This window comes from Lissotriton helveticus, chromosome 10, assembly GCF_964261635.1.
Source record: "Lissotriton helveticus chromosome 10, aLisHel1.1, whole genome shotgun sequence".
Lineage (NCBI taxonomy): Eukaryota > Metazoa > Chordata > Amphibia > Caudata > Salamandridae > Lissotriton > Lissotriton helveticus.
Window position 1 is genome coordinate 715,227,691 of NC_136071.1, and position 24,281 is coordinate 715,251,971.

Genomic DNA, 24,281 nt, shown 5'->3' on the forward strand with positions numbered 1-24,281 from the left:
TCACATTTGCAAGAGATTAAGCTATTGGCAATGCAAATGACAATCCATTTATTTATCAATTTTCAAAACCAACACATAAATACAGATTTTGTCATTTACAATGCCAATAGCTCTAACTTTTCCAAAGGCGAAACCGTTGCGTTGTAAATGCTTGTTTCTTTAGTGTTCCTTTTGTTTGTAGAGCCTAATGTGGTAGCAGGTTGCTTTCTACCATATGAGAGCACAGGCCACATTCCAGCTTTCAGTTCCTGGTTCCTGCCAATGCAGTTGGACATTTCATTTGAAGTGGCTTTTGTTTTCTTACTGCTGCTTTTTCACACCATACCAGCAGCTCGCACAAACTCAATATAAGCTCACGAGGGTGCTCTATCTTTGCAACATTGTCTACCATTTTTGTTTCCTTCCTTCTTTCCCATTTTTCTTCCCTCCCTTCTTTCCTTTCTTCTTTCTCAAAGGCAGGAGGCAGGTAGCCAATGCTAGACTGATTGGTTTTCTTAAGTCGTTGTTAGCCAAGACCTTTTCATTTTACTGAAATGAAGTGTATAACTTAGTTACCAGTAGGGGTTTTCAAGCAGACTTTGTCCAGTAGTCTGTAGTTCTATAATTCACATTTTCTTAAACCCCCTCCAGTATGCATCAAGTGGAAATGCATCAAAACACTTCAGCCATTGGCTGACTTCACTATGAGTTATGGCTTGCTGCTCTTTCACAAGGAGCACATCAACATACAAAGTAGTCCCCTTTAGTTCCAGGGAGTACTATGACAATGTGTGCTTATTTGAGACCAAAACAACATTTTTGCCGTGCCCTGCAACTTCCATAGCAATAAAGCTTTGCAAACCTATGACAAAAGAAAAATTGCTAAACTTTGGCGGCCAACGCCATACCTAATGCCTTTGCCAATACTTATTTCTTTTTCAAACTTTGGTCTTGTAAGTTAAAAATAATAATTTGCCTTCACATTAAGACTATTTAGTTATATTTATTTTAAATCTTAAATACTGACTCACCCATTATCTTATGCTCGCTGAGCAGCCTGGCTCAAACGTTGTGCTCCCATGTATTCTTTTATTTAAGATATCAGTAAAGATGTGGAGCCAAGTCATAGGAAAATACTTGGAATGTCATGCTTAGATGTGTAGTCATCAAGTGATTTATGAGAGAGTCTGTATTTTAATTCGTTTATTGCAGCTGCCTTTAAAAGTTTTCTTTGATGGTTCTTCAGATGCCCGCATTAGTGATCATTCAAACTGAAATCGAGCTACCGCTCCAAAAAGACTATACTTCGCACACTGTACATTCATATGTAAATAATATTCAGTTGTGATTTTACGCATTTCTCTTTAGGTCCGGTTCATGCTGGAGACCATGCTAGCCCTTAAGAATAATGACATGCGGAAAATACCAGGTTATGATCCAGAACCCGTGGAGAAACTGAGGAAGTTGCAGAGATCACGGGTAATACATTTATTGCTTCCTTACTGTGTAACCATTAGCTTTACAAAAATAAGATGCTGGAACTTCACAAGAGCTAATTTTCAATCAATCAATAAAGGTTACAAGGTTACTATATTAGACATTCAAAGATGGGTGAGGGCGTTAGAGTGTGAATGGCTTGGTCTTAATTTGAATTTGGGAAAACCTCAAGGCATGCAACTTGGTTAAGAACCTAATTATGGTAGCACAGGGTAGTAAGGCTTTGGTCTGCTCCAAAGTGGACATGAATTTGGGGTAGTATAGACTGCCTGGGAGAAAAGCCCTCCTACCTGGCCTGACCTGCCTCCTTCTGGAGGTGAGGAAGTTGTTTGGAAAACTCACTTCTGCCAATCAACTGTGTTAGTTATAATAGGATGATGAATCACATAGTCCTGCATCTGTATCAGTCACCAACAATCAGTATTTTGATATATTCACTGGATGGTCCGTTTATTAAACAACTTAATTGACTTTTTTAATGATAGACGTAAAAGGAGTGATTGCGAGTGAGAATACATATATGTCATCACCATTTTGGATCAGTGCAATATATAGCAGACAGTGTCGACAGGCATGACATTCCTCAGGTTGCTGTCAGCAGGGGAGCTCAGTCGCATATTATAATAACCATTGGCACAATTGGCTCATGTTCATATAACTAAGTTCAAGTGACACATCCATGGTACTAGATCTTTGCAAGGTTTAATTGTAAACCCTGTGCACAGTTCATGGTATTCTTCATGATCATGGATCTTCTTGTTGTTCTGGCCCATGTATAGCCTATTGAGAAAAGCCTGACACAGGCTACCCGAAATCAGAAAAAGATTAGAATGGTAAAGGAGACCACGGTACCACTTACAACCCCAGAGTAGTGACAGTTGTAGCATTGGCACTCTGCTTGACAGAGCTTCCAGGTAACTTTAAAACTCAATAGACCACGACGAGTCTCCATTTTTTGTAATCTGACCTTGTGAGTTGTTTAGTCAATGCATGGCCTGCAACCTGCAAAAACGTTTTTTTTTTTTTAATTTAATTGTATAAATTGCCTTTTAAATGAGTGATAGTAACCTGCGTTTGGATGGCTTTACCTGGTATGTGCCTTTGGTCGTCGTTGACAGCTGATGGCAACTCTACCTTGCAAGTTACCCTCAAAGGTGTATTTTATTAATTGTTTTTGGACCTGATTCAGATCTTGTCAGAAGGGTTACTCTGTCACAACAGTGATGGATATCCCATCCACCGAAATCTAAATCCTATAGGATATGGTGGGATTTATGTTTCGGCGGACGGGATATCAGTCACTGTTGTGACAGAGTAACCCGTTCGCCAAGCTCTAAATTATACCCTATATGTTTTATTTGAGTGTTAATCGAATATTCATGTTTTCCGTGTTTAATCAACAGTTAATATAATATGCCTCTTACAGATTTTATCACTATGAAGTCCTTCTGATGATAATAAAATCTAAGGGGATCTTCATTAAGCTTCAGTTTGGCAAAATCCTGCTTTGTGATAAGGCACCAGGAACTTTGTATGTAAGAATTTAACTAGTGGGTCAAGTTACCAAACATCATGGGCCTCATTATGATGTTGGGCAGGAAGCCTTTGACCAGCAGTTGGAGGGTTTCCACCCAACATAGTTGGTTTACAGTCCGACCCCCGTATTAGGAAGACTGCGGTCATCGGTAAACCTGCGGGGGGATTCCGAAGTGGTTCAGACGGGCTTAAGCTCCATTGGACAGACTGCATAATTCCTTAATGACAATGTCTCTGCTGTCGGGGATTATGATTTCGGTTTCCAAAAGCCATTCCATGTCAGCCTTTCTGACAAGGAGGAGCTGTCGGAAAGTGACATTGGGGTCCCCTAGCAATAGGGCCTAGGGGCACCATGGTCCCCCCTAAACATCTCTTCACCATGTGGCCATGCGGTGCAGGGATGTTTCAAAACCTCAAGTTCTCAATGGAAGCTTGTTGCAGTTGTAACCGGAGGTCAGACGATCCCTTTCCACAACTGTGTTGGGCGGACAAAAGTCTGCTGACATCGTAATAAGGCTCTATATGTATGTGTGTGTACGTTTCTATGGTATATGAAGACCTAGTCTTCAGAGATTTCAGAGTTGAAGAAACCGATGTAATAGCTCCTTATATAAGCACACTGTTGTGAGTAAATTGAGTGACACATTTTAATCTGGGTGGATGCTTCACGCAGTTTTTTGTTACTTTTGGAATTTATAAAAAGCCTTTAACTTGCACCTCAAAAAGAATGCTCGTGGTTATTATGCTCTGGCCAATGAGTTGTATTTTTCATTAGATAATTCCTTAATAGACTTTAAGGATATCTGTGGTTTGGAGCTTAATGTATGGGCAGGGGGCAAAGGGGATTGTGTTGGGGTAGTCAACCTGTGTGACCCTTGCATAATGTCGTGCTTAACGATTGGCATTGTGAAATCTGTTTCCTCCTCTTTTGCTCATACATTAATTGAGGCTGTAATAAACTATGTTCATCCGATGTGTGGTTGGACGAAAATAAATAACCCTCTATTCTGATTCTGGAGGTTAATTCCTGTAATGGACTAGTCCTGAAGTTTGAAAGAGGTGGCAGAACTGGGAATGGTGATACTTAACTTGTAAGTTCTGGACGACCTTACTGACTAAGGAGCATGCCCATGGTACCAAGTATGTAAAGATAGGATGCAGGCTGCCTTGTTGTCCTTTCCTTCACAGGCTTACTTGTATATGCTGACAGAATGGCAGGCAGTGTGTGTATGGATGGAAATGTCCAGTTTTAAAAAGTGTCCTTGAAAGAGAAAAAAATGTTTATTCCTTATCTGATAACTTGTTGCATTATCGTGCAAAATTATAAACCAGAGAGCTCAATCAGAGCACAGCTCAAATGTGCAATATTTGCTTTAACCTTGTTCCTGGCTGTGCACACATTTAAGGCTTAGCGGTAAAAGTATTGTGATGTAGGTTTACCCTTCAATGACACTGTAAAACTGCATTCAAAATGCTTTGCATTACTACCAGCAGTATGCTTGTGGTACTTGCATAGGTAAAATGCAACACATGATCATGCTACCACCTCATTTTACACCTGATTTTTCTTTTGAAGTGTATCTCAGAACTGTGAGATAAAGCCGGGTGGTCATGAAAACGATGATGCTATATTTTTACTTAGATATTTTCCTTTGTGCTCTAAATGAGAAGCTTTATTTTTTCTAGCCAGATGTTCACTCGTCACCTGGAACCAGCCAATGGCAGCATTCACTAACCGGAGAATGTTAATGCATTAGACCAGTGATGTCCAGCTTATGTCCATGAGAGGCAGATCGATTTCAGGATAACCACTGGCTATACAAATTAAATATGCACATTTAGCTTGGATATGTGGCTGCCTTTGAAATACATAAAGGATATGGTCTTCCGGGTTCTAAATTGACCTATCTAGATTTTAATATGTGATTACAATTAAATTGAGGTACAGAACCAGATGACTGGCAGGTAAAAATGCATCAGCAATATATCAGAGCTTGGAGCATCAGATTAGAGGCTTTTCTGTTGGCAACATTATTTCCAGGATGCATGCCGGGTCATTCTCCATCACAATGTCAGTCTCTGACCTTCTGGAACATTAGTCTTGTATAATTTACATCATGAACTGAACATGATGCTTGATTGGGCGCTGCAGTTTAAGAACATCTTGGCGAAGGGGACCGACCTAAACATTTTTTGTTTAATTTACACCATTTTAAGTGTATACTTTATTGCAATCAATTGAAGATTCCATATGTGCCTCTTACTGGTTACATTTAACTTACCTAGTATGTTGTAGGAGTCATCATAAATACAACTGAATATTTCCCAGCCTAATGCCATGATTGAGTTAGAAAAGGATGAACTCTGATCCTGTGCCCAGGTTCGTCAATAGCCTACATTGCTCCTGCTAGCCTTACTTTTATAAACATTACATGTTCTATCCATTAAAAAGCATGATTTTATAGACACAAACTGCTTGCCATTCCTCAGCAATCTAATCTTTATTCACCACGTGCACCACTTTAATAATACCGTTCCGCCGAGAAGCAGGTTAGGAAACCATGTGGCAGCACAGTTGCATGTAAGCTATCTTCCAAGACCATTAGAAACACCCATACTGTAAAGCCCAAATAATTATGCCAGGATTGTGCAGCCACTCTAGCCTTATCAGCTGCTGGAGCACCGGTATAAGCTGTGCAAGATTTTGTATTTACAGGAATATCCTAGCTTAAGCAAACACCTTTGTACGTGCTGAGGCTTTTGCTAAGAGGGACATAGATCATTAGCAGTCTCTATTGAGGATTTAAAACAGAGGTTGCTTTTTAAGTATTTAAGGACAATTGTGAATCTTGACATAATCAGATTGTTTTCTGACACCGTGGATGTTTGTTGGTATTCTAGGCATGAACATGAGCCTTTTTTGTGCTCTGTGTAAGAGAACACAAATTAGTGATTTCAGTTTGTCCCTTATGAATATCGCAATGCTGAGGCGACAATGTTTTGCAGCATGAATCTTTCTGGATTCACTATGCTGTGCATTATTCCGCGGTCTAGTGGTTGGGTCCGGAATCTTAGTCTTTTTTTTTTTTTCCCGTAGCCCAGGTGAGCGTCGACGTCCCACCTTCTGGTGTACTTCCTGTGATGTCGGCACGCTTCCTGCAGAAGTTCCCACCTTTGGGTGCCATCTTCAGATTCTTTTTTCCGCCATTGGGTCTGGATCGTCACCGAGAGTTTCCAGAGTTTTTAGAGAAAAGAAGAAGGAAAAGACTGAAATCTACCAAAAAATATTGGAGAATACATCCAGGAACAAGACCACTGAGCCGGGACGAGGAAGGAGGAGGAAATCATCGAAAACTTTGACGTACAACGGAGAATGCGCACACAGGGGGCCCCCTGAGCGCAGGAATGGACAAGACTCCGTTCAAATTCTGCCACAATTGCCACCACAAATACGCGCAGAAGGACCAGCACCCGGTTTGCAACCTCTGCCTGCCGGTCGACCACGAAAGCAAGGATTGCAACGCCTGCTCCGTCTTCACCCCGAAGACTCTCAGGATTAGAGAGAGACAGAGGATAGCCAACCACAGCATGCAAGGAAAAGGCCAACCTCCGTCGCTTCGTGACTTGAGTCTCTCCAGTGACGAAGAGGACAACATCGCCGATGGACCAGATGACTTCACGGTCGCAGAGACCGATAAGAAAACTACAAAAGAGGTAGGCGAGACGTCGACCCCTAAAACCCAGACAGACTCTCGAAAGCCTAAGTCCACAAAAGGAGCGCTGGCGCCCAAGATTTCGACGGCCGCAGCTGCATCCAAGGACAAACAGCCCAGCAGATCCTTCGAAAAGGACTCCCAGGCGGCGAAAACACAAGAAAAGCCTAGGTCGTCGAAGGACGTCCCTGAAAAGGAGCGCTCGACGCTGAAGGAAAAGGACCCGAAGGCTACTTTGAAATTAACGTCTACGTCGAAGAGATCGTCAGAAACACTCAACGCCGAACAGGCCGCCGAGATGGAAAGGAAGAAGAGAAGTCTTGAGGCCGAAATGGATAACCTCCTGCAAAGGAAAAGAGAATTCGATGAACGGATGAAGAGGTTCACCATCCCGGTGAAGTCGGCGGAGACGATCATCGAAGTCGACGACGAAGAGGAGTTCGACGCCGAAAATGTGCCAAAAACTCCTGAGCCCCAACAACAACAAGAGGAAGAGGGCCTATACTATGATGAGGAAGGCGAGGAAGACCAGCGCATGAGTTTGGACTCGGCATCCTCGGTGGCGCAGGACCTGGATTGGCAGGACCTAGACGCTGAAAGCCCAGAGGAGGCCGTGGAGACCTATCCTTCAAGGCCTTCGCCGCCAGATGACATTGGGATCTACAACATGGTCATCAGGAACGCGGCAACAGCTTATGGAGTGAAACTGGAAGAAGAAAAACCGAAAGCCTGCTTCCTCTTAGAGACCCTGCTCCCCAGTCAAACCAGGAGTCAATTCCTCCCCATGCTACCAAGTGTCCTGAACCAGGGGAGGGGGCATTCAAGGAACCAGCAAGCCTGCAGGTCTCTCACACCTAGGACAGAGAAGAAATACAAACACTCCTCTAAGGACCCTCCCTCCATCCAGGGATCCGTCATGGCTGACTCCATCATCGCAGCAACAGCCAGAAAGAGGGCCAACATTCCCACAAACTCAGGCCCGCCACCAGACAAAGAAAGTAAGAGGCTAGACCTGACTGGAAGGAAAATAGAGAGGAATGCAGCAGTACACTGGCGCATTGCCAACTCTAATGCCCTACTCAACAGACATACGTACCAGCATTGGGACGAGGTCGGGCAGCTGCTCAAACACCTCCCTGAGCAATACCAACAGAGAGCTAGGCACCTGGTGGAGGAAAGAAAGAATATAGCTAACTCATTCCTGAAATCAGCCCTGGATGCGGCAGGCACATCCAGCAGGCTCATGATGATCGGGGTCGCAGAAAGAAGGCATGCCTGGCTGAGGATTTCAGGCTTCAAGCCGGAAGTACAGAATGACATTCTGAACACTCCCTTCAATGGAGAAACCCTGTTCGGAGCACCAGTGGATGAGAAACTCTACCAACTGAAAAAGGAAAATGAAACTGCAAGATCCATGGGGGCCTTGCAATTCAGAGGAATGAAAAGAGGCACCCGACACGGAGGCAAACGGAAGAGGGGGAAACCAGCCAGGAACTTCCCATCAGACATTCCAGCAGAGCTACCAGGACGACAGTCAAGCACAGCAGGGCCAGCAGAAGCAAACCTGGCAATACCAGCCTCAGGGCCAGTCCTTTCGCGGGAGGGCGAATGAACGAGGGCAAACAAGAAGAGGGGCCAGCAACCCACCTCAAAGTGATTCCGCACCACCAAGCCTGCCCACCCCCACAACACCTCTATGGGTGGGGCACAACAAAGCCAAGAACAAAGGGTTACATGGGGTAAAGGTCAACCAACATGTAACACCAGTAGGAGGCAGACTGAAACACTTCTTCCAAGAATGGAAGAAAATAACAACAGACAAATGGATACTGAACATCATACAGTTCGGATACTGCATAGAACTGGAAAAGAAACCACTAAACAGGAATCAAAAAAGAAATTGCGCTCAGGAAAAGAACTAGCACTACTCCTAGAGGAAGCACAAGAACTCCTCCACAAAGAGGCCATAGAAACAGTACCATTCAAAGAAAGAAACAAGGGGGTGTACTCGAACTACTTCCTCGTACCAAAGGTGGACGAAACGTTAAGACCAATCCTGGACCTATGGTTCCTGAACCAATACATAAAAACGCAAAAATTCAAAATGACATCTCTTCAAGAAGTCATCCCTCAGATAAGGGACGGAGACTTTGTCCACCATAGACCTAAAAGACGCCTACCTACACATTCCCATGAACAGTCAGCACAAACACCTACTGAGATTTGCCATTGACAAAGCACACTACCAGTTCACTGCCCTCGCCTTCGGACTAAAATCCGCGCCAAGGGTCTTCACCAAGTGCCTCGCAGCCGTGGCAGCGCACCTAAGGAGGGAAGGGATTCATGTATACCCCTACCTCGACGACTGGCTAATAAAAGCAAGTTCCTACAAACAATGCAAAGAACATGCACAGCGGGTCACAGAGACGCTAACAGAACTGGGATTCTCAATACACTGGGGGAAATCCTCGATGGAATCAGAACAGGTGAAGATCTTACTAGGCGCACAGATCAACACCATACAGAGCAAAGTGTTCCCCAGCGACAAGAGAACACTTGCCCTGCTGATGGAGACACGTCAGTACCAGAAGGGGCGAGCTCTGACAGTGAGGACAGTGAGCAAGATCATCGGGATGATGGCGTCCTGCATACACCTAGTCCCCAATATATGACTCTACATGAGACCATTCCAGGAATGGCTGCAACAACAATGGTCACAAGCTACAGGGAGTTGGGAAGATCTAGTGGTTGTAACGCACGCAGTGCAGGAGTAGATGGCATGGTGGAACAAGGAAAACATAACAAAGGGGAAGCCTCTGACATCACCAAACCCCACACTGACCATCGCACAGACCCATCCCAGAAAGGATGGAGAGCACACTGACCAACTCAAGGTGCGGGGCCTGTGGACCCCAGCAGATGCAATCAAACACATCAACTATCTGGAGCTGAAGACTGTGTTCCTTGCACTAAAGGCCTTCTAGAAACAACTGTACGGGCAAAGAGTGCTGATACAATCCGACGACACCAAAACGATGTTCTACATAAACAAACGGGGAGGAACACAATCAATCGCACTATCCAACCTAGCACAGGACATATGGAGATGGGCCATCCCACTCAGGATAGACCTCCTAGCTATACGCCTACCAGGAAAGGACAATGTGGAGGCAGACTGGCTCAGCAGACAGACATTGGCATCCCACGAGTGGGAGCTCAATGCACAAGAAACACAAAGGCTATTCAAGAGGTGGGGGACACCAACAATAGACGTAGTTGCAACACACCAGAATGCAAAATGCTGATACTTCACATCCAGGCAACCAGGGGAACAATCCCAGGGGACTGCCCTACGGATAATCTGGTCGAAAAAATTTGCCTACGCTTTTCCCCCCCCGATACCACTGATGCACAGGGTAGTCAGCAAATGCAGAACCAGCAACATGACGCTGATTCTAGTGGCACCACAGTGGGCCAAACAGTCATGGTTCTCACAAATAGTGGAAATGGCGCAGGGACCTCCTCACAAGTTCGGGAAGAGGAAAGACTTACTCTCCATGCAAAACAGAGAGGTACTCCACCCAGAGTGCCTCTGCCTCGGCCTACGGCATGGCTCCTGAAGATATAGAGTTCACACACCTGAAACTGCCAGAGAGCACACTGCGGGTGCTACGAGAGACAAGGAGACCTACCACACGGAGGTGCTATGTGGCAAAATGGAAAAGATTCACACAATGGTGCATCAAAGTAAAACTAAACAAAAAGATGACAAAGGAATCAACAGTGCTAAAATATTCACCCCCCCTCTGAAATCAAATCTAAGTTCTACCTCGTTGAGAGTTCACCTAGCAGCGATAGTAGCCTACACAAGAGGAGAGACAGGAGTGAGCTTCTTTACATCACAAGTAGTAAAAAGATTCCTGGAAGGGGCTAAAAGGATCACACCACCGGCATGGAAACTTAATTTAGTCTTAACAGAACTTATTAAGGCGCCTTTTGAACCCATCCATAAAGCCTCACTACAAATGCACACAACGAAGACAGCCATTCTAGTGGCAATCACCTCGCTACGCAGGGTAAGCGAACTGCAAGCACTAACGCGTCACGAACCTTACATCCAAATACACAATGACGGTGGTAATGAGAACGGACCCACACTTTATGCCAAAGGTGGTGTCAAGGTTTCACAAGAAGACAATACAAATACTAAGCTTCTTTCAGAAACCATCCACAAGCGCAGAGAGGGCACTGCACACTGTGGATGCTAGAAGGGCAGTAATGCATTACATGGAAAGAACTAAAGAGCACAGGAAAACAAAGCAGTTCTTTGTGTCCTTCGCAAGCAGTTTCCTGGGTAGACCAGTAACTAAGGCCACCATCGCACAATGGATCGCACGGCAGGTCAAGAACTAACAGAGGGGGCACAAACCCACTCTACCAGACAAAAAGGAGCAACAATAGTCTTCCTGGCTAAGACACCCATTCAAGACATATGCGTGCCGGCAACATGGGCTTCAGTGCACACGTTCACTAAGCACTACTGCGTGGATATACAAATGAACAAAGAAGCACAGGTAGGACAAAAAGTGCTTCAACATATATTCAACAATCAACGCTCATCTTCCACCCAGCGCCCACAAACATAAACCGCTACAAAGTCTATGCACAGCAGAGTAAATCCAGAAAGATTCACGCTGCAAAACGAATAGTTTATTACCGGTCGGTGTAGATCTTTCTGGATTCACTAGCGAACCCACCCACCTCCGCCAGAAAGATGAGGCAGGAGAAGGTGGGAATACAAGGAATAAAATACAAACAGACACTTTAAGAGACAAAATGAACATTCATTTACTTAAAGGAAGAACTTGAAAACATTGCCAAGGATTCACGAACAAAAAACAAAAACAAGAAAAAAAGAATCCGAAGATGGCGCCCAAAGGTGGGAGCTTCGCAGGAAGCATGCCGACGTCACAGGAAGAACACCAGAAGGTGGGACGTTGACGCCCACCTGGGCTACGGAAAAAAAAAAGAAAAAGAAAAGACTACGATTCCGGACCCAACGACTAGACCACGGAATAATGCATAGCATAGTGAATCCAGAAAGCTCTTCGAGCTGCAAAACTACACCTACAGGTTAGAAACTATTCTTTTCCCAACATAGCAGTCCCTTGTAGTGATCCTTTGCTACTCGTTGCTCCAAGTAGTCCCCCTGATCACACCGTTTGTGATAAGCACTTATGGTGTGAAACCCATCCTTGTAAAGGTTTTCAATTACCTTTTTGCAATAATGATGGTATTATCACCCATGCTTCTGTGTTCTTGCACAGCACGACCTCCAGTACCCAGTACTTTTTGTACTAATGCAGCCGCCTCATAGTTAACATGTGGCTCATTATTAAGAATGAGAACTTTCTCGTCTTGAAGTGTATAGGCCTAGCTTTCACCTGGGGTTGCTCTGAGACAGAGATACATAGGACTATGCTACGAGCGTGGGTGCTTAGTGACCTGCTTTCAAATTTGTTGGTTTATCTAAACCTCAAGAATGCCATCTTCACCAAGGTTTAGGCCAGGGCTCTGAAAAGTGTGTTCAAGAAAATGAGCTAGGTACCTATTGTAACAGGCATCCGTAAATCAAAGTGACTACACAGGTATAGTAAAAGCCCAGCTTCTCCGACATGGTGGCCAAAAAGGCAGGCAAGAAGTTATGGTTCAATCTGTATGAGAAACTGTTTTTTGCCTCTCACTCCAACTCAGTAGCTTGTCGGTTTTCTGGCCCTAGATTTGGACAAGTGATTTCTGGTGCTTTTACAAAAACGATGTACTAGGAGGCAGCAGTAGCAGGGTTAACTTCACTTCCCAGAGTTCAACTTATTGGTAATAATCCTGTTGTTGCCCTCCTCCTCCTTGAGCCAGCTGCACACAGCTTGTATATCATAAAATGACTTCAAGAATGGAAAGGCAGGGGGGCGTGGTCTGGCCACGCAGGAAGATGGCCGCCTGAGGGGAGAGCTCCGCTGAGGGACGGACCCCCAACGAGCCTCCCTTGCCTACCTGTCTGCCGGGATCCTGCTTTTGAAGCTTCACTATCAGCGGACGTTGCCAGGAATGCAGCGACGTTTTTCTTGTGCTGCTGCAGCGCTGGTTTCCTTCATTTCTGCCGGCATGAAGACGTGACTGTCTGCGCCGTCATCTCCACTGGGACCTCCGTGCCTATGACGCCGCACTTCCTGTCAGGGTAAGCCGCGCCTCCAGCAACTCCAGGGCCGGGCTTTCTGACGCCTTAGGCCGCACCCCCTCAGCAGACGAGGCCGCGCTCCTACACTTAGACAGACACCGGGACTTAACATTGTGTGTATTCTTAACACACGGCTCCCTCTCCCAATACCTTTCTGAGAGGATTTCTCCACATACAGAACTACAGGAATGATTTTTCACGGCGCCTTTTGCATTTTCCACTGACTTTGCAATATTTTCCACAGTGCCACAAACAATTGCCTTGCATTTCTTCAAAGTAGATTTATGTGCTTAGTTATGTTGGCCCCAAGTGACAGTTGGTGACACCTTTCTTTATTGCATAAGGTCACCTCATTTTGTTGCTCTGCATGTCTTTTTCACCTTCAGCTCAATAACTGCACTCCTGCTGTGTGGCCCAATTTATCACTGTGGTATAGCTAGCCTGCTGCTGTTTTCACTTACTATACCCACATGCTTTCTTGAGGCGACGATTTTGGCGCGCGACATTTGTCACTTCAATTTTACACTGTTCTGGTGAAACAATACTCGCTGTTTGGAGACACCATTGTGCTGTTCTCTACTTTTAAGCACTATCTACGTGTCCTTTCCTTGCTGCATCTGTATCGTTGCCTCATGGGTGCTTGACACGTCATTGGTCTCATCATTGCTTCTTACTTCACTATCCCATCTATTCGCTACTGTAGACCGCCTATTCAACGGTACGCTGAGATGTCTGTTGCCAGGAATGGGGGTCGTGGACCTAAGCAGCCACTTTTTACCGAAGTAGTGAAACAACCTTCCGCTTCGCCACCTAAAGGTAATGGTTCTGCGTCGCCTCCTTCATCGCAAGCTGCGTCACCTCAGAGTGACAAGTCCTTATCTAGCACCATGCAACGCATTTTACAAGAACTTTCTGGAGTTAATCGTCGACTGGAGGGTCTAGATGTTACCATGTCATCATTGGCTGCGGAGACTAAGTCAATTAGAGCTGAACTCACTACTTTTCATACAAGGATTGACGACATAGACTCTAAAATAGTGGCTATGGAAAGTCGATTGGATTCTGCTCAAGGTTCGGACCAAGATCTCCTTTTTCTACACAGCAAGATCGTCGATTTGGAAGATCGCAGTCGTAGAGACAATGTCCGTTTTTTCGGCTTTCCAGAAAATGTTGAACAACACGACATGAAGAACTTTCTATGTGTCACTCTTCCCACTTTGACTGGAATTTCCTTTACTCCCCCTCTTGAGTTTCAACGGGCTCACAGATTGGGTCCACCTCGCACTGGTGCCTCTGCAAGACCCCGACCAATTATAGCCTGTTTTCTTCGTCATGAACAAGTCCGCCAAATCTTATCACTGGCTCGCTCACGAGGCTCCTTTCTGTTTCAAGGTCATACCATTCACATGGCTGCAGACTTCTCTAAGGAAACGAATGAGCGGAGGAAGGCGTTTCTCTCTTTGCGGCCCCAACTGCGCCAAATGGACATCAAATATGGGTTATTTGAGCCAGCGCGTTTTCGTATTACTAGGAATGGAAATTCTACAGACTTTTATGATCCTGCGCTTCTTCAGCAGTTCTTGGACGATCTCAGGTCCAAAGATATGGAGACTCAATCTTCCTCCCATGCGCCTCCTTCTCAATTCAAGCCTTCAGTTACAAATGTGTCAACATCTTCTTTGAACGATTCTACTGACTCCAGACAACGTGGCAGGGATCTCACCCGTTTGCCTCGGTCCCAGGAGGATAGAGACTCAGCTCTGCGTTCCGTCTCCTCTCTCACTAACACACAGAAGAGAGACAAATCTAGATCGCCTCTCAAGGAAACCCCCTAATGCTGACTGACTTTCACTTTCACTTTCTCTGTTCTACTGTTTTCTTATTTCACACATTGGTAGCAATTTCTATTGTTGGTCATGTTTTTGCTACTTGATTCGTTAGTCAAGAATCTACATTACTATATAATGTGGTCACCTCTACTGCATGATTTCCATAATGTTTTTCGCCTCATTATTATTCTATATTCTCTATTTGACTACTGTTCTCAGTTTTCAAGTTCTTTCTTCAAATTTTAGGAACGTTTCTACATATTGTATGATTATGCCTTCTCTATGGGGGATTGTTCTTCCTCTGTTCTCCCTTTTCTTTGGCCCTTGTTTTGTTGTCTGTTTATCAATCTACGGTTCATTCATTCCTTAGCTGTTCAGTTCCTGTTTGGTGTTCCGTATTTTTCAATTCGCTGGTCCCATTCATGTTTCCAACTTCTGTCAGTTTCCCCCCTCTTTTCTGCTTCCTATTCTCTTTCGGAGCTCTTGGCTTTATTCCCTCCTCTATTTTATTATTCTATTTTTCCCACACCTCTTCTCCTATGTACCTTGTCTTTCTCTTGCTTCATTCTCCCTGCTTTTATTTCTTCTCCTCATGCTCTTCTCATATTGTGTTCAGATTGTAGGGGACCTTTGATGCCCTTGTTCTTTTCCTCATTCTATATCGTGACAATCTCTTGTGAGGGGTGGATGGGGAGGGGGGTTCCGATTTCGATGATGTAACTTTATTTTATTGTGCTCAGTATATCTCAAGTTCCCATTTTTCCTTTAGACCCCCATTCTTCTTTTTCTCCCATCTCTCCTCTTTTGAATGACTTCGTATTTCGCCTTCCTTCTATGGTAGTGTTGGTTTTGTTTCTCTCCATGCTTTCTTTCTTCTTTATATCTCCCTCTTTCTATGTCTCTCCTTTCTCTTTATTATATACTCCGGTTTCTTTTAATTTTTTTCACTTGTTCTATTGTCCTTTCTTCTTATCTTATCATTCTTTTCTTATTTTGTTCTAGTGTCACATTTTTGTACTATGCTAGCTCCGTTTTTGCTTCATATTGCGATTCCCATCTTATTGTTCTTTATATTCTGTATTGGGTACTTTCAGCCTCCTAAGAGTATCTGTGCATTTGCCTGTCTCGCTCATAGATAGTGCTTCCCTTATGGAGCTTCTTCCCTGTTTCCACCTCTCCTTATAGTGCCATTACTAATGTTCAGCTTCATATATTTACTTCATTGACTGTTCTGCACCTATACAGTATATGCTCATGTTGTCGTTTCATATATATTTTACATTGTGTTATGGTGGGAGGGGAAGAGGTTTGCAACTCTGATATGGTACATTTCTTATATTCAGTTGCTACTGTTCCATGTTATCATCTGTCCTCTGGATCCCCATTCTCCTTTCCTCGAAGGGGGTCCGGCCTCCCTTGGCGTTGCTCTAAGTGTACCCAGACCCGTAGTTCACAGTCTAGGTTACTTTCTCTTCTCTTTTCTTTCTTTTTTCCTTTTTATTTTTTTTCTATACCTCTACTACTTCTTTTCTACTTACTTTGTCTATTCCAGTTTTTCACTCTGCCATTCTAATCTATTTTTCCTTTCTCCTTTATCCTTTCCCTAACTGGTCTCTTCACCTTCTACTCACCTTCTGTATTTTGTTCCCCAGGGTAACATCTCTCTTCTTTTTTCTATATTTATTTGTTTCTTCTTTTCCTACTTCCTGAATTTGTGAATCCTATCATTATGTCTTCTACTCATCCGTTATCTGTGATTTCCTGGAATGTTCATGGCCTCACCCATTACATAAAACGCAAGAAAGTTCTTTCTTATTTACAATCTAAGCATGTCGACATTGCTTTATTGCAAGAGACTCATTTGGATGATATTGAATCCAGTAAACTCAGTAGAGACTGGGTTGGTAAGGTCATCCATAGTAGTGTCTCTAAACTTGATCCCACCAATCCTCATCCGGTTCGTAAATGTGGGGTGGCCATCCTTTTTAGGAAGTCACTTCCTTTCACAATTTCCAAGACATGGTCTGATCCGGAAGGTCGGTATGTATTCGTTAAACTGAAACTTGGGAATTCATTTATTTGTCTCGGTTCCGTATACGCTCCAGTAGGTCCCAAAAAACAATTCTTCCTTCGCCTCAATCGTCTTCTTACAGAAATACATGCTTCCCAATTTCTCATTGGAGGTGATTGGAATCTGGCTCCGGACCCAGTTCTTGACAGAACCGGTTGCATCGATACCATCAATGCCTCGGATAGAGCCATCTTCCGTGATATTCTCACCGACACTGGTCTTGTGGACCATTGGAGACTCAGTCACCCACAGGATAAAGAATACACGTTCTTTTCCTCTACTCACGGTACGTTTTCACGTCTCGATTACTTCCTCCTTTCGCACCACTCGGTCCGCTTGGTTACAGACTCTACAATTTTAGAAGCTGCCCTTTCTGATCACTCTCCTGTTTTCTTATCTCTTGATTTGGGTCTTTCACGTCCAGGACGCAAGCCGTGGCGTTTAAATATAAACAAATACAAACTACCAGCAGGTAAACTTCTTTTACAGTCACACTTGCGTGATTACCTTATTATTAATGAGGATTCTATTTCCTCTAAAAGGATGGTTTGGGCGGCTGCTAAGGCAACCATTAGAGGTCAACTCATGCGGGATGCTGCTTTATATAACAAAAAAAATGTTGCCAAACAAGTAGATCTAGAAACCGACATTCGCCGGCTCTCTCAATTGTATATTTCACAACCGACTCTCCAAAACCGTAAGTTATTGGAACAGGCACGCATGTCTCTTAACAATCTTTTTACTACTAAGGCAGAATATGCCTTACAAAAGATGAAAGGCCGTCACTATGAACAAGGGGAAAAAGCTGGTCGGTTACTGGCTGCTCAGTTGCGTCAGAGAGAAGCCGCTGTGGCGATTCCAGCTATTAAATCTAGTGGTGGTGATATAATTACTCGACCACAAGAAATTGTTGAGGAATTTGCCTCATTTTACAGATCTCTCTACTCTCCAAGTAATCACGTAGACACGCAAGCGATGTCCAAATTTTTGGATGCGGTACATCTTCCACGACTCTCAGATGAGGGTAGAGCCCTACTTGAGGGTGCTATTATGAAAGAAGAAATCTCCTCAGCTATAACTGCCTTACCGTACCATAAAGCTCCGGGTGATGATGGTTTTCCTCCTGAATTCTTTAAGTGGACTGGTCAGAGTATCATTGATACCCTTCATGCTGCCTTTGAGGAAACTATAGAGGAATCTTCTCTTGGTTCTATTTCCAACAAGGCCATCATAGCGGTTTTGCCAAAACCCGGTAAAGATCCTTTGTTGTGCGGTAGTTACCGTCCTATATCTCTCTTAAACTCTGATGTTAAGATTCTTGCTAGCATTCTCGCAACCCGTCTCCGTAAAGTTTTACCTTCTTTAATTCATAACTCTCAAGTAGGTTTTGTTCCCGGTCGTTCCTCCCGGAATCATTTACGTACTCTCTCTCATGCTCTATGGTCAGCCAAACATCTTGCTGATGATGCCCTCCTTCTTTCTTTAGATGCTGAAAAAGCATTTGACCGCATTGAATGGGAATACCTTTTTACCATCATGCATAGATTTGGCTTAGGTGACCAATTTATAGCTAAAGTGCGACTGCTTTATGATTGCCCATCAGCTCAAGTTAACTGTGGTGGTTTTCTTTCTAGTCCATTTCCGATTCGGCGGGGTACTCGCCAAGGTTGTCCCCTTTCCCCTCTCCTTTTCCTTTTGGCCATGGAACCTTTGGCCGCTACAATACGTCAGTCGAATGCAGTGGTAGGTGTTCCCCTTCCAATTGGTCACTCTAAAATTTATTTATATGCAGATGATGTTCTTCTCACACTTACTGATCTTCCCCGCTCTCTTCCTGCTCTTCTCCACGTCATTGATGATTTTTCTTCCTTCTCTGGCTATAAGATAAATTGGGATAAGAGTGAAGCACTACCCATGTCCATTGGTACTACAAAGGATGCTATATCTGGTTTTCCATTCCATTGGCAACCATCTCGGCTCAAATATCTAGGGATATTCATTAATAGAGGATTAGATAATATTGTAGTGGACAATTTAGCTCCTTTAATCGTACAAATGCAAAGAGACTTTGACAAATGGAAGGCCCTTGGCTTATCCCTTTGGGGACGAGTTCAGGCGGTTAAAATGGTTACCTTACCGCGCTTTCTGTATGTTTTGGGTATGCTTCCTCTGAACATTCCCTTAACCACTCTTCGGTCCATTGACTTGAAAATTAAACTATTTATCTGGGGTACGGCTAAACCACGTCTCACTTTGGCCAAATTGAAATCCCACCAATTACAGGGAGGTTTGGGTCTTCCCTCTATCGAACATTATTATCTTGCCCTTCATCTCTCACAACTCTCCTTCTTTTTGCCTAAGTCTAAAGACATTCCTCAATGGGTCCCACTCGAACGTCACTTACTGACTTCTGGCCCCGGTTTATCCCTTCTATATGGTAAGGGTACCAGTTCTTCTGACCCTAAAAATCCTGTATTATCTGCAATGTATAAATCCTGGCAAAGAAGTCATCGTATACTTAAATCTAACCCGCGGCTTCATATTAAAGCTCCTCTGTGGTTCAACTCGGCTATTCGTATTCGTGGCCGTACTTTGTCCTGGTCTACGTGGCAGCAAGCTGGCATTCATTCTTTAGAGCAACTGTTTAATGGTGACAATTTTAAATCCTTCCCCCAACTTAGTGACGAATTTCACCTACCACCCACACAAGCTTATAAATATTCTCAGCTTCAGCAAGCTCTCACCAAACACCTAGGTTCCCCACCTGAGCTGTTATCTGCTTCTCCTATTTTGTCATATCTGCATTTATGGGGGAATCTTAAAGGTGTAACTTCTGGTCTTTATAAGACTTTCCTGTATCCTCTATTTTCGCAACCTCTCTCAAAAGCTCTTCAATTGAAGTGGCAATCACGTCTGTCAGTTACTTACTCGCATACTCAATGGGATCAAATCTTAGAAGGATTGCATAAGGGTGTCCGAGAAGCTCGCCTCAAATTCTGTATTTTTAAAATCCTCCATGAATGGCATTGGTCCCCAGTCAAATTACATCATGCTAAATTACTCTCGCACTCTCTATGTTGGAGATGCTCTGCTCCCGGTTGTGATATTACGCACATTATTTGTGAATGCCCCCGTACTAGATCATTTTGGCTTTTTATACGTAAGACTTTGGCTAGCACCATGTCGCTGCCTTTGCCCCTTACTTCTGCAAATATTATTTTGCATGATTTTCGTGACCTTCCGAGGTTCTCCAAGCCACAGGTTCGTCTTCTCCATATTGCTTTGGCTACGGCCAAAATTTGTATCTTGCGTCATTGGAAGTCTCCCTTGTCTCCTTCCCAGGAAGAATGGTTGGTGGCAATGGTACAAACGGCTTCTCATGAACGTATCATCTATAGTCTGCAGGATCAGGCTTCCATCTTTCTTCAAATTTGGTCCCCATTCCTGGACACCACAGTAGATACCGACTCTGTCGCCTCTCCTTCCTCTACTACGACTCCCATTCCTTCTTAATTCTATCTTACTCAGCATCCTCCTTTTCCTACTTTTTTTGCTTGTCTTCCGCCCCCTTCCATTTCCTTTGCTTTTATCTTCCTTTTTAGTCGGTTTTGTTACTCTGGGGTTCTTATTTCTTTTCTTTTTTCTTTCCTTTTCTTCTCTGCTCTCTCCTTTTCCTTTCTTTCCTTTTCTATTTTCTTCTCTCTATTTTCTTCTCTTATCTTATATTTTTACTCACATACTCCTTGCTTCATTACCTTTTAGATCATGGAATCATTGCTATTTTTTCTTGCTTATGACTTATCTTTCGTACAATGTTCTCACATGCACTAAGTTTTATTTATCAATTCCTTCTGATGTACTCTCCCTCCATTTGTATATGCATTTGAATTTTCATCAAAATTTTTTCAATAAAAAATTTCAACACAAAAAGAATGGAAAGGCAATGTAAGTTACATCGTAGTGGAGTGGACAAGATAATCTTAGTCAAAAGGTTGATACAAAGGAGTCTATATCTCAATGAAAGTTCAGAAGCTTTTGTTTGTTTCAGAATTCTTTATTGCACAGTCATAATAGACCTTGGCCCCCCTTCCCGAGCCTTATTAAGCCCTGGGGACCCCAACTCCTAAGGGCGTTTTTCAAACATTTAATGGCAAGGGGGTCTGCGTGACCCTTACCTTCCGCAGCCTTATTAGGCTCTGGAGACCCCATCTCCCAGGGACACTATTTAAAGTAAAAGGAAGGGGGTGCTGCTCAGTCCTCCTCCCCAAGCCTTTATCGGCCCGGGGACCCCAACACCTGGGGCCCGCATTACTTAAAGGTGGATGCCCTTTTGCCCGCCCAGGGCACCCACCATACAATTGTTGAGGGCGCGGGGAGCCCCAAAGCACCCATGGCCCCAGCCTGCTCCCTGCATGCTGCAGGAGCAGTCATTCCTCCAGTCTGCAGAGAGCTATTTCTGCAGACAAACAGATCTCAAGTCTGCTCCCAGCTGGTGGAATCATTTTCTCACAGCTCCCACCGACTGGGAGCAGACTTTGTATTTGCTCTTGCATACCAGGAGATTAAAAAATGCTCCCGCAAAGCGGGAGCACACGTGTGTTTCCCTACCCACGCTAATGCGGCAGAGAAACCGATGTGTCCAGCGGTTGAGCTCCCTTGGACACAGCATGTGAGCCGACCCCAGGGATGGGGTCCCTGGGCCATAGGTGGCTTGCGAAGGGGTGCCATGCGGCCCTCTCCCTTAAAAAAAAAAACTTATTGGCCCTGGGCAATGGGGTCCTCAGAGCCTTTAGAGGCTTGGGGAGGATTGGCCCCCATTCCCTTTTTGAGAAATGTCAGCCTACGGGGTGGCCTCCCTGGGGCCTGTGATGGTTTGGGGAGGGTGCTGTGTGCCCCTTCCCCCTTTTTGCTAATTTCGGCCCGAAGGGAAGCTCCCTTAAGCCTATAATATTTTTTTATGATTTTGGCCCTGAGGGTGTGCTCCCCAGGGCCTATAATGGCTCGGGAGGAGTATCACTTGCCACCCCTCCCCTTAATAAAAGTTAGAGGTGCCGGCTCTGACCAGTCACCCCAAAACTTTCCATGTACAAACTAGTCAAAAAGTAGCACCAGTTTGGAAAGTATTGTGGAGATTCGTCAAACGGTGGCAAGTTATTAGTAGCACAAAAACGCTTTTCCTATGCAGCAGTTAACCTAACTGTATCTTCCCAGTGGTGTATGTTATTTTTTACCCTGAAAAAATGAAAGGTTAAAGTAGCGTTATTGTTAGGTGAATATTTCAGTGACACCGAAACAGAGGGCAGGAAAGCCAAAACAGAGGGCAGAAAAACGAGCAGAAATGGCAAAGCGGAGGGCAGAAAAGTAAGTAGAAAAGACAAAATGGAGGACAGAAGAAATAGCTGAAAAGGCAAAACAGGACAGCGTCGGGGCCCAACACTAGATGGCAGTAGTGTGCATAGCATGTGAATCCGCATTACTAAACACCACAAATAGATGCTCGCAGGGTAAGTAACAAACTCCTTATTATTATTTTTTACTTTCCAGCGTCCGCATTCTGTTTGTTGCTTGCCTGTCCCTACCACCACCTCACTTCTGTCACTGCATGCCCCCTCTCTGTATTCCCCTTTCATTGTTGGCCTGTCCCTCTCACCGCCTCGCTTCCGTCACTGCATGCCCCTTCTCCACCCCGTCGCTAGTTGCTTACCTCCTACCTCTATATATGGCTTGTTTTATATAGCGCAAAGTCTACTGAAAGGACTTGAAGCACTTTAAATGAGTGCCAGTTACATTACACAAGGACACATTCATTTTTACAAACACGGGGAGATGAAGTGATTTGTCCAGAACCACTGGATGTGGGGCTGACACCGAGACTTGAATCTGATTCTCCATCTCCAAAGTCAGCAGCTCTGGCCGTAACTCCACAGCTTCTCCATGCTCAGTGTTCCAGCTAGCTAGCTACACCTTGACACGCTAATAACTGCAATGGGCATTTGCTCAAGAATATAAACTGCATATTAAGTATAGGGAAAATAATAATTTAAACTTGTTTGTACGTACATAGCTTAAAGTATTTTTTTTTTAAGTGTTATGACACGGTCTGGCCATTTCATATCACTTTTCTTTTTACTTTAAGCTATGTAGCTCAGCAGCTCGGACTGCTGTGCAACATTTAAGAAAAACATTGACAAAGCCAATAGATCTTGCATAGTAAAAATCTATTGGCTTTGCCAATGCTTGTTTTTCCTTGTAGTTCCCTTTTAAATCTCTTTCACTTCTGCACTGTTCACATTCAAACATGGACAAAAGCCAGTGTTTTCAGTTGGAACTACATAAGGCCTGGGTGCTTTAAAGGACATTTTCTGTGTTACTAATCAGTCTGTATAAGAGCCAATACATTTCCCTTTAAACTGGCTTTTTGTGACTCAACCATTCCTTCGCTTGTCTCTTGCACTAGTGTTGCACTTTGCAACTTACAAAAGCTAAAATAAAACTCTATAGAAATGTATTAATAACTTTGCCTTTCCACAGTCCACCTCTTCTCCCTTTTTAGCCTCAAATTGCCTTCATAGTACAAATGTACTAAAAGCATGCTTTAGCTCCTCGTTTATTCCTATATGTTTTAGAAGCCCTACACAACTTTTATACTTCTATAGGAAATACCTCTCATGCTTAGGTTCAGTTTACTTCTTATGTAGCAGTCTTTTTGCTCTTATGACTCCTGCCATATCCTGTATGTACCGTAATGGAGCAGTTACTACCTTTGTTATAATCATCATGGACAAACTGGTATTTGTGTTATTATATTAAATATGCTTCTTCACTATTCTCTGCAGTTGATGTGGTGCGGTTTCGCACAGAACTTCACATGCACTTGATTAATTGCTAAATGTATGAAACCACCCTTATAAGTAAACACTGTTTGCTGATGACCTCTGCTTTTACTTAAAGATTAACAACGTCACATCTGGTAGTGCCACACGTCTTCGTGTCTCACTGGAGAATCTGTTGGATGCAGAACAAGTTGGCCGATGGTGGATTGTAGGATCCTCATGGAGTGGAGCTCCGATGATTGGCCAGTCCGGCAACAGCAGCCAGCAGAAGTTACCAGTGGGAAAAGTATGACTTAAATGTGTATTTATCTTTAAAAACACGTTTTCAACGTTTTTCTAAACGATTTGTTTTAAAGAAGAGAATTTACTAGAAGCTCAGAGGAAGCATCACTTTTTGCTCACTTTCTTAATTTAGAAAATATATCGTGTTTCACGCCAGGCAAGAGTGTCTGTCTCTGTTATCTTGATATAATCTGGGCAGCAATTCATTTTGTCAGAAAATGATATTCATTGTAGGTAAGCATCCTAAACCAACAACTGTTTCCTTTTTGTTGACCAATTCCTAGATTCCCCTAAAATAAATGACTT

General features: G+C 43.9%; 1 protein-coding gene across 1 annotated transcript in view; it reads left to right on the forward strand.

Moving 5' to 3' along the window:
- Positions 1-24,281, forward strand: part of NOM1 (nucleolar protein with MIF4G domain 1) — a 318,017-nt gene that overhangs the window by 220,447 nt on the left and 73,289 nt on the right. Inside the window, exons 5-6 of the mRNA XM_078663262.1 lie at positions 1,348-1,458; positions 23,812-23,979. Of these exons, the coding sequence (XP_078519388.1) occupies positions 1,348-1,458; positions 23,812-23,979 (279 nt within the window). The remainder of the gene's footprint in view (positions 1-1,347; positions 1,459-23,811; positions 23,980-24,281) is intronic.